The sequence below is a fragment of the Salmo trutta genome, chromosome 3, assembly GCF_901001165.1.
Source record: "Salmo trutta chromosome 3, fSalTru1.1, whole genome shotgun sequence".
NCBI lineage: Eukaryota > Metazoa > Chordata > Actinopteri > Salmoniformes > Salmonidae > Salmo > Salmo trutta.
Window position 1 is genome coordinate 28219349 of NC_042959.1, and position 13270 is coordinate 28232618.

At 47.7% G+C, this 13270-nt stretch overlaps 1 protein-coding gene across 1 annotated transcript in view; it reads right to left on the bottom strand.

Moving 5' to 3' along the window:
* LOC115165211 (catenin delta-1-like) overlaps positions 1–13270 on the bottom strand; it is a 50139-nt gene that overhangs the window by 13484 nt on the left and 23385 nt on the right. The window contains exons 3-4 of the mRNA XM_029718216.1: positions 7051–7202; positions 5128–5196 (exon numbers count right to left, since the gene is read on the bottom strand). Coding sequence (XP_029574076.1) covers positions 5128–5196; positions 7051–7197 — 216 coding nt within the window. The 5' untranslated portion in view covers positions 7198–7202. The remainder of the gene's footprint in view (positions 1–5127; positions 5197–7050; positions 7203–13270) is intronic.

Genomic DNA, 13270 nt, shown 5'->3' on the forward strand with positions numbered 1-13270 from the left:
CACACACACAGAGCTTCTCTCACACACACACACACACACAGAGCTTCTCTCTCACACACACACACACAGAGCTTCTCTCTCACACACACACACACACAGAGCTTCTCTCACACACACACACACACACACAGAGCGTCTCTCACACACACAGAGCGTCTCTCACACACACACACACACACACAGAGCGTCTCTCACACACACACACACACAGAGCGTCTCTCACACACACACACAGAGCGTCTCTCACACAGAGCGTCTCTCACACACACACACACACAGAGCGTCTCTCACACACACACACACACACAGAGCGTCTCTCTCACACACACACACACACAGAGCGTCTCTCTCACACACACACACACAGAGCGTCTCTCTTCCACACACCACAACCCACACACACACAGAGAGCGTCTCTCACACACACAGAGCGTCTCTCACACACACACACACACAGAGCGTCTCTCACACACACACACACACAGAGCGTCTCTCACACACACACACACACACACAGAGCGTCTCTCACACACACACACACACACACAGAGCGTCTCTCACCACACCACACACAGAGCGTCTCTCACACACACACACACACAGAGAGCGTCTCTCACACACACACACACACACACACACAGAGCGTCACACACACACACACAGAGCGTCACACACACACACACACACAGAGCGTCACACACACACACACACACACAGAGCGTCTCTCACACACACACACACACACACAGAGCGTCTCTCACACACACACACAGAGCGTCTCACACACACACACAGAGCGTCTCACACACACACACACACACACAGATCGTCTCACACACACACACACACACACACAGAGCGTCTCACACACACACACAGAGCGTCTCACACACACACACAGAGCGTCTCTCACACACACACACAGAGCGTCTCACACACACACACAGAGCGTCTCACACACACACACAGAGCGTCTCTCACACACACACACAGAGCGTCTCTCACACACACAGCGTCTCTCACACACACACAGAGCGTCTCTCACACACACACACAGAGCGTCTCTCTCACACACACACACACACAGCGCGTCTCTCACACACACACACACACAGCGCGTCTCTCACACACACACACACAGAGCGTCTCTCACACACACACACACAGAGCGTCTCTCACACACACACACACAGAGCGGTCTCTCACACACACACACCACAGAGCGTCTCTCACACACACACCCAAGAGCGTCTCTCACACACACACACAGAGCGTCTCTCACCACACACACAGAGCGTCTCTCACACACACACACAGAGCGTCTCACACACACACACACAGAGCGTCTCACACACACACACACACACAGAGCGTCTCACACACACACACACAGAGCGTCTCTCACACACACACACACACACAGAGCGTCTCTCACACACACACACACAGAGCGTCTCACACACACACACACACAGAGCGTCTCACACACACACACAGAGCGTCTCTCACACACACACACACACAGAGCGTCTCACACACACACACAGAGCGTCTCTCACACACACACACACACACACAGAGTCTCTCACACACCACACACACAGAGCGTCTCACACACACACACAGAGCGTCTCTCACACACACACACACACAGAGCGTCTCTCACACACACACAGAGCGTCTCACACACACACACACACAGAGCGTCTCACACACACACACACACACACAAGCGTCTCTCACACACACACAGAGCGTTCTCACACACACACACAGAGCGTCTCTCACACACCACACACACAGAGCGTCTCACACCCACACACACACACAGAGCGTCTCTCACACACACACACACACACAGAGCGTCTCTCACACACACACACACAGAGCGTCTCACACACACACACACACACACAGAGCGTCTCACACACACACACACAGAGCGTCTCACACACACACACACAGAGCGTCTCTCACACACACACACACACACACACAGAGCGTCTCTCACACACACACACACACACAGAGCGTCTCTCACACACACACACACACACACAGAGCGTCTCTCACACACACACACACACACAGAGCGTCTCTCACACACACACACACACAGAGCGTCTCTCACACACACACACACAGAGCGTCTCTCACACACACACACACAGAGCGTCTCTCACACACACACACACAGAGCGTCTCTCACACACACACACACAGAGCGTCTCTCACACACACACACACACACAGAGCGTCTCTCACACCACACACACACACACACAGAGCGTCTCTCACACACACACACACAGAGCGTCTCACACACACACACAGAGCGTCTCTCACACACACACACACACACACACACACACACAGAGCGTCTCTCACACACACACACACACACACACAGAGCGTCCCACACACACACACACACACACACACAGAGCGTCTCTCACACACACACACACACACACAGAGCGTCTCTCACACACACACACACACACAGAGCGTCTCTCACACACACACCACACAGAGCGTCTCTCACACACACACACACACACACACAGAGCGTCTCTCACACACACCCAACACAGAGCGTCTCTCACACACACACCACAGAGCGTCTCTCACACACACACAGAGCGTCTCTCACACACACACACAGAGCGTCTCTCACACACACACACACACACAGAGCGTCTCACACACACACACACACACAGAGCGTCTCTCACACACACACACACACAGAGCGTCTCACACACACACACAGAGCGTCTCACACACACACACAGAGCGTCTCACACACACACACACACACACCAGAGCGTCTCACACACACACAGAGCGTCTCTCACACACACCACACAGAGCGTCTCTACACACACACACACACACCCACAGAGCGTCTCACACACACACACACACAGAGCGTCTCTCACACACACACACACAGAGCGTCTCTCACACACACACACACACACAGAGCGTCTCTCACACACACACACAGAGCGTCTCTCACACACACACACACACACACACACACACAGAGCGTCTCTCACACACACACAGAGCGTCTCTCTCACACACACACACAGAGCGTCTCTCACACACACACACACACACACAGAGCGTCTCTCACACACACACACACAGAGCGTCTCTCACACACACACACACAGAGCGTCGCACACACACACACACACAGAGCGTCTCTCACACACCCACACACACACACACAGAGCGTCTCTCACACACACACAGAGCGTCTCTCTCACACACACACACAGAGCGTCTCTCACACACACACACACACAGAGCGTCTCTCACACACACAGAGCGTCTCTCACACACACACAGAGCGTCTCTCACACACACACACACACACACACAGCGTCTCTAACACACACACACAGAGCGTCTCTCACAAACCACACACACACACAGAGCGTCTCTCACACACACACAGAGCGTCTCTCACCACACACAAGAGCGTCTCTCACACACACAACAGAGCGTCTCTCCACACACACACACACAGAGCGTCTCTCACACACACACACACACACACACAGAGCGTCTCACACACACACACACACACACACACAGAGCGTCTCTCACACACACACACACACACCACACACCAGAGCGTCTCTCACACACACACACACACAAGCGTCTCCCACACACACCAGAGCGTCCTCTCACACACACACACACACACACAGAGGTCTCTCACACACACACACACACCCACACACACACACACTCACACACACACACACACACAGAGCGTCTCACACACACACACACACACAGAGCGTCTCTCACACACACACACACACAGAGCGTCTCACACACACACACACAGAGCGTCTCTCACACACACACACAGAGCGTCTCTCACACACACACACACAGAGCGTCTCTCACACACACACCCACAGAGCGTCTCTCACACACACACACACAGAGCGTCTCTCACACACACACACACAGAGCGTCTCTCACACCACACACACACAGAGCGTCTCTCACACACACACACACAGAGCGTCTCTCACACACACACAACACAGAGCGTCTCTCACACACCACACACACAGAGCGTCTCTCAAAAGCACACACACAGAGCGTCTCTCACACACACACACAGAGCGTCTCTCACACACACACACAGAGCGTCTCTCAACACACACACAGAGCGTCTCTCACACACACACACACCACACACAGAGCGTCTCTCACACCCACACACACACCAGAGCGGCTCTCACACACAGTATCACACAGAGCGTCTCTCACACCACACACACACACACAGAGCGTCTCTCTCACACACACACACACACACAGAGCGTCTCTCTCACACACACACACACACACACAGAGCGTCTCTCTCACACACACACAGAGCGTCTCACACACACACACACATGAGCGATCTCCCCAACACACACACAGAGCGTCTCACACACACACACACACAGAGCGTCTCACACACACACACACACAGAGCGTCTCACACACACACACACACAGAGCGTCTCACACACACACACACAGAGCGTCCACACACACACACACAGAGCGTCTCACACCCACACACACAGAGCGTCTCACACCACACACACACACACACACACAGAGCGTCTCACACACACCACACACAACAGAGCGTCCTCACACACACACACACACACAGAGCGTCTCTCACACACACACACACAGAGCGTCTCTCACACACACACACACAGAGCGTCTCTCACACACACACAGAGCGTCTCTCACACACACACAGAGCGTCTCACACACACACACAGAGCGTCTCACACACACACACAGAGCGTCTCACACACACACACACACACACACAGAGCGTCTCACACACACACACACAGAGCGTCTCTCACACACACACAGAGCGTCTCTCACACACACACACACAGAGCGTCTCTCACACACACACACAGAGCGTCTCTCACACACACACACAGAGCGTCTCTCACACACACACACAGAGCGTCTCACACACACACACACACACACACACACACACACACACACACACACACACAGAGCGTCTCTCTCACACACACACACACACAGAGCGTCTCTCACACACACCTGTGTCCCGTTAATGTATCCCTCGCTCAGTTTCAGTCGTTCTATGTCTGCATCCCCCAGACGCCCGTTCTGAGGAGGAGGAGAGAGAAACCGTCAACCAAGAGAACACTCAGATCCACAGGCGTCTTCAGAGACATTATAGAGGATCCAACTGGGTTGTAATCTAGGCTACAACACCTCCCTACAACCACTCAAACACTGCTGGCGTCATGACAACCAAAGACACCCTGTTCTCTCAATACCCTCAGTCATCGGCCACATTTGAATACTTTGAAAATGCCTCCCCTTCCTTTGAGGTAATCAATGACCCAACCATTGATTCTTTCACCACCATTTCATGTTAGATCACTTCAATGAAGGATGGATGGATGGATGGATGACAAAAAGAGGTGGGTCCATAGCTGTAGTGCAGACTCACTCCTTTGTTTTTAACCAACCCAAGAAAGACCCCAGTGTCGTTTCCAATGGGAGCAAATTAATCAGTGGGTAAGGAGTTGGGCAGAGCCAAGCACAAGCTAGTGAGATCCTATTGGCTCGTTCTAGCATGCATTTGCATATTTCTGTTGGACAACGGCTACTCTGAAGTGCGCTTGTGCAGTAACTCCATTCTCCCTCGCACTCAAACTTAGTCAACGGTTTGTAACAGATGCTAGTTTTGGAAACAGAAAACTGTAGGGAGAGCAAGTTTCAAAAGAGAAAATGAGCAAAATACCGGCCAAAATCCATCTTGCTCCATCCCACTGCGGCCACTGGGCTTTTCCTCACCACCTTATTTGGTAGTGAGTGGAAACTCCAAGAGGATGCTTCACATTTATACATCCGATGAAATATCTGCCTCATCGTTCCATCTGTGCTATAGCTGCGTGGCTGTGTGTAGTTCCTACTCTGTCCTCAAGGGGTCAGGCCTGTTCATCCACTGTTACAGGAGGAAATGCACATTTCCCTTCACATTCTAAAGCTGTTATCTTAACTAGTTAACCACCAAGTTTTTGTCCAAACGTGGAATTATACTTAAAACTTGGAAGTCAAATTAGATAAACAAAAGACACCTGAACCGGGAGAGGCAACACCCACCCAGTGACAGTCATGAAACATTGCATAACACACTGAGACTAAGCATGGTAGAGGAGAATGACCGGAAAACCTTAAACCAATTAGCCCTGCTAGGATGATACGGTTTTTTTTAAAAGGCCCCTTCATCTTCCCAATCAGCCTGTGTTTACTCAGAAAGAAAAAGAGGGAAAAAAGGGGAATTCTCCACATCCCATCACGCCTCTAAATTCGTGATAAAGCGTAGCGACTTCACTGCTGTGGACAAACACATGATTACATAACACAGGACATAATCCTATTAGGAGTTCTTGAAGCAGATCCTCTTTCAGTTGATACGGCGTCTCGTTTAGAGTGATCTTAGAGGTAGGATGAGGCTGCATGCGTGAGAACTGACGGCTGCATTTCTGGTGCAGTTTTGACCACAACATGCTGGGGCAAAGATGAGGATAGCTGTAATTACATGACAGAGGCATGCAAAGGTATGTAAGGGTGGTATGAAGGTTGTGTGTGAATGTGTGGGGGTGCAGTAAGTGTGGTGGTGAGTGACGGCGTTAGGCAGACGAACGTGAGGGAAAACGCATGGCCTGTTAAAGCTGTAGAGATATGTAACACACACACACACACACACACACACACACACAGTAGTGTGTTAAAGGAGAAGGGCTCAAATGCAACGCACAGGTACCACACAATTCCCGGCGCCAGTGGAGGAACGGAGGGATGGATTATGGGATTGGATGCGATGGATGGAGGGTGATAACATCACTGGATGATGAGGGATGGATTGAAGGAGAGATGGGGGATGACTGGTCTTTTCGCCTGCATCTAGAAACGGCCCTGGGGAGACGTGGATGGGGGCTGGGCTGTTACCTGTGTGTGGGGGAGGGGGCCGGACGGGGGGCTGAGCAGGCCCACTCTCCTCCTCTCCTCCTCCAGCGCTCTGGTCAGCTGTTCAAACTGCACCTCCTGCTCCCTCACCGACTCCAGGAGAGCAGCAGCGCTCTCACACTGTTCCATACACTCTACAGAGAGAGCACACACACACACACTGTTCCATACACTCTACAGAGAGAGCACACACACACACACACACAGTTCCATACACTCTACAGAGAGAGCACACACACACTGTTCCATACACTCTACAGAGAGAGCACACACACACACACAGTTCCATACACTCTACAGAGAGAGCACACACACACACACACACTGTTCCATACACTCTACAGAGAGAGCACACACACACACACTGTTCCATACACTCTACAGAGAGAGCACACACACACACTGTTCCATACACTCTACAGAGAGAGCACACACACACACACACACACACACTGTTCCATACACTCTACAGAGAGAACACACACACGCTGTTCCATACACTCTACAGAGAGCACACACACACACACTGTTCCATACACTCTACAGAGAGAGCACACACACACACACTGTTCCATACACTCTACAGAGAGAGCACACACACACTGTTCCATACACTCTACAGAGAGAGCACACACACACTGTTCCATACACTCTACAGAGAGAGCACACACACGCTGTTCCATACACTCTACAGAGAGCACACACACACTGTTCCATACACTCTACAGAGAGAGCACACACACACTGTTCCATACACTCTACAGAGAGAGCACACACACACACACACACAGTGTTCCATACACTCTACAGAGAGAGCACACACACACTGTTCCATACACTCTACAGACAGAGCGCACACACACACACACACTGTTCCATACACGCTACAGACAGAGCACACACACACACACTGTTCCATACACTCTACGGAGAGAGCACACACACTGTTCCATACACTCTACAGAGAGAGCACACACACACTGTTCCATACACTCTACAGAGAGAGCACACACACACTGTTCCATACACTCTACAGAGAGAGCACACACACACTGTTCCATACACTCTACAGAGAGAGCACACACACACACACACTGTTCCATACACTCTACAGAGAGAGCACACACACACACACTGTTCCATACACTCTACAGAGCACACACACTGTTCCATACACTCTACAGAGAGAACACACACACACACACACACACACTGTACCATACACTCTACAGAGAGAGCACACACACTGTACCATACACTCTACAGAGAGAGCACACACACACTGTTCAATACACTCTACAGAGAACACACACACACTGTACCATACACTCTACAGAGAGCACACACACACACACACACACACACAGTTCCATACACTCTACAGAGAGAGCACACACACACTGTTCCATACACTCTACAGAGAGAGCACACACACACACACTCTACAGAGAGAGCACACACACACTCTACAGAGAGAGCACACACACACACTGTTCTATACACTCTACAGAGAGAGTACACACACACACTGTTCCATACACTCTACAGAGAGAGCACACACACTGTTCCATACACTCTACAGAGAGAACACACACACACACACACTGTTCCATACACTCTAGAGAGCACACACACACTGCTCCATACACTCTACAGAGAGAGCACACACACACACTGTTCCATACACTCTACAGAGAGAGCACACACACACACTCTACAGAGAGAGCACACACACACACACTCTACAGAGAGAGCACACACACACACACACTGTTCCATACACTCTACAGAGAGAGTACACACACACACTGTTCCATACACTCTACAGAGAGAGTACACACACACACACTGTTCCATACACTCTACAGAGAGAGCACACACACACACTGTTCCATACACTCTACAGAGAGAGTACACACACACACACTGTTCCATACACTCTACAGAGAGAGTACACACACACACACACACACTGTTCCATACACTCTACAGAGAGAACACACACACACACACTGTTCCATACACTCTACAGAGAGAACACACACACACACACTGTTCCATACACTCTACAGAGAGAGTACACACACACACTACTCCATACACTCTACAGAGAGAGCACACACACACACACACTGCTCCATACACACTAGTAGGCTTGGGCAGTATACCGGGGTATTTTTCAATATCGTCAAAACTATTTCTTTAAAGTTTCTCAATACATTTTCATATTTGTAACTACTTTTTAAGTAAATACCTGCAGTCAACTAGTGCAATTGGTTAGGAGATAAAGCAGATTGCGTTCTTCATGTCACCTGTCACATTGTACATTATGAAGCTCACCGTAGTTCCCCAGAACAGTCACGCGGTTGTTTGGAAATAGCACAACGGGGAAAAGCGGAAGCAGTTGAGTCGAGCTGTGTATTGACACGGGTCGCATTTTAGATTGAAAGTTGGTGTTATGCTTCAATAGAGTGATCAGGGACGCACAACACATTCGGCAAAAAAATAGCTTCATTTTCAGAGGACAACAGAAGTGCAACTCTATTTGGCTGGCAGCCACACAAGTAAATGAGCTGACAATGAAAAAGCAAAGGTCTTTTTAGCAAAAAACTATGCATGGCCATATTTCTAATGTTTATCACAGGAAATATAGCTGGCTACATTCTAATGTCATACTTAAAATGAAGCTTGTATTTTACTGGTGAAAAGTAGGCTGGCTACACAGAGAATGTCCGCTGATAGAATGCCGGTTGGTGAATTCTCATCCGAGTAGAGAAGTGCAACTGGAGCGCAAAATGAGTGATGCCGAACAGAAATTATTTATTTTTTTACAAAAACGCAAAAAGATTTTTCTTATGCATTCCTTTTTCCTGTGTGAAAAACAGAGTTCGGCGTTAACGCGACCCCCAAGTTTAACTTGCTGTTCTCTAATTAAGTGGATTAATTAATAAGGTGACGGGTCATCATAGTGTGCTAGCTTTCTGCCGTGTTTGAGAAGTTAAAGCCCTCTGGATGAGTTATTTGTACATCTGCCACTGATATCTTCATTTTCTTTCATCTCCATTCTCCGCCCGTCTGCTCCTCCCTCCTCTTCTCTGAGCAGAGCAGGCAGGTCCGATGCCCTAGCGACTCCAGGCAGACGGTGTGTACACAGGCTGCCCCTTCAGACACGTATGTCAATTAAAAAAATATATATGTATTTGACATTAGCTAATAAAAGTCCTTGTAAACTCACTTTAGTTTATTTTTCATTTGCACTCATTACCATATTTAGCTAGTAGCCTCCATGGAAATTCACTAGTACTTGGTCATTTTGTTAGCATTCTGCAATAGACACCGTGTTTTTGGCACCCCCTTGAGTACTAAGCCAGTAATACCGTAACTTCCGGGATGAGAGCAGGACGGTATGAAGATATGTTTGGGCAGTCTCCAGATTTTCCTACACTCTACAGAGAGAGCCACGTTACTCTCTCACACACACACACACACACAATAAAGAGAACCCCCCCCACACACACACACCCTCCATAGTAGTATGAACAGCACTAAAGCAAAGAGCAGGAAGCCTCAAATCTCATCATGAAATCCTTAAGGTTTGACCAGCTGTCAAAGATCTGTAGTCACAATAACAGAACTTTAACTTCAATACCAGGTTTATCATCACTACACCCAATACCATCACTATACTTGATTCCAAAACAATGTATGAGCCAGTCACAGAACGGCACTTGAGCCAGAGAGAAACTCAGCTACTGCTCTGTTCAATCACAGGGCATCTTTTGAGTTAAATATCATCACAATTGAAAAATGTTAGGTCAATAGTTTAAAGACAGCCATGTATGCATTAATGAATCAATTATACAATTATAATCAATTTGACTTTGGTTAAAAAAAAAAAAAAAAACGAACTACTAAACAATGGTAATAATTTGAATGGTAAATCTATTGATAAACTGGGTAAATCAAGATGTTGCCTCGATCTATTCACAATACAGTTGATTGCATATTATTCAACAGGAGTGTGTGCATGCACGGAGTTGAGCTTATTTTAGCTGATTTCATGGGGCTACAGAGGAATTTTTATTGGCAACTGATCAACAACATTTGTATAGAAGAACATTTTATAATAAAGTAATGATGTAATTTGTGAGGGAGAATATGACTGGCTCTGAATCTAGTGGAACCCAGATGGGTGGGAGAATAAGTGAATTAATTACATTTTTGGTGACAATCAGCTTTGCATTATTGTTTGCATATTATCACAAAGTACTATGTCAGTGAATTGATGTTTGCGTCAGCTGTAAGCTAGCAGGGAATGTTAGCCTAGTAGAATTAAAGCTGGAAGCTGCTGGTATCATCTTGCATTGTAAAGTATTCTCGTCTGAATGGACGTGGTATTGCGACCAGTAATGAACATTTTCATCATTTCGTGTTGCATTATTCACGTGTGTTAACTTCTGTGCAGCATGTGTGGGGTGCTAACAAAGCAGGCCAGACGGCTCTAGCAATGAATGAGTAAGTGGAGCAGGTACATTGCTCTGTGAGCTATAAAGGGGCTGCACTGAAACAGACTCACATGAATCACCTTTGACAGAAGTACCGAACGTAACAAATTCTAGTAACGAACAGGTTTTTTTTTTTTATCGAAAACGTAGAGAGGTTTCAGTATACTGTGCAACACTAAAAAGAAGAGCAAAAAAGCAGAGTTACACACCTACACCAAGGGGCGTGGCTTTGGAGAAGAGGTGAGAGGTCAGGCCAAGGTCAAAGGCTGAGCCCTAGTTGCAGGGGCTCATGGGTGGAGTAGATTAAGTTTGCCAAACCACAAGGCCAAGAAAGAGGATGGACAAGGCAAAAGGTACTGCAGAGGGGGACAGAGAGAAACAAAGAATGCAAGAGTGAAAATGCATATTTAAAAGTTTAAGAATGCAAGAAGATGATCGCTAAACACTTGTGTATGTAGAGTTGAACACAAGTGCTGCTGAGAAAATACAAATAAACTCCTGTTCACTCCACCATCATCCAGAAGGCGAAGGTCAGTACAGGTGCATCAAAGCTGCACCGAGAGACTGAAAAACAGCTTTATCAAGGCCATCAGACTTAAATAACCATCACTAGCCGGCTACCACCCGGCTACTCAACCCTGCACCTTAGAGGCTGCTGCCCTAAATACATAGACATGGAATCACTGGTCACTTTAACAATGGAACACTAGTCACTTTAATAATGTTTACATATTGCTTTATTCATCTCATATTTATATACTGTATTCTATTCTACTGTATTTTTAGTCAATGCCACTGTGATCTAATATTTATATTAAAAATGCATGCTATATTGGTGAACATATCGGCCGATATTATGTCTAGTTTAACAGCGATGTGAAAAACCTGTCAAAGTTGGCGTGCATACATATATAACGTAATGACGCCAAGTAAAATTGTGCTATACGTGCAACACAGTAATCCTAACCTAGCCCACAATGTCTACTGTGTGGCTCGAGCAGTCAACAAGTCTAGCAGTTATTTGAAAGAGTAACAACATTTCAGCGAGACAACTCAAAGGTGAAATCCATCAACGCCAAGATAATGGAATTCATTGCACTTGACAATCAATTGTTCTCTGTCGTGGGTGATGTTGGCTTTCGCGACTGGTCAAGCATCGGTACACACTAACGTTACCAAGTGTGCTATTGTTCAGATGTTGCCCTACCGGAGTCACACAGTAATAGCGTCACTGCTATTAGCTTTCACGACATACTATGGAACGCCGTTTGGGTCTTTGTGTGTCAAAAGATATGTCAAATAACACTGACGCGTTAAATAAGCTTTAAATTTGAAACGTTGAATAAACAGTTCTATTATAGAATGTTGTGTGTTCTGAATTTGCACATGCAAGCCAAGCTCCACACTACTATCAGTAGCACTGTCAAAGCTGTACAAAAAAGTCAGCAAACACCGGCCACAAACTGTGTTTATAATACCACATCATTTGTTCGACCGCAACTTCTGGGGTAGCTAGCTAGCTAAGGTACCTAGCGCCAATACAACCAGCCTGAAAACAATGACCAGTAGAAACTGCAGTCATTTTCACTATTCTTAGCAATGATTTAGGAATCCTTGTGAGCAAGTATTAGCTAGGTAGCCACTTGTTCACCTATTGAAATTGACCCTGTTGCCCAAAGCTAACGTTATAAGCAGCC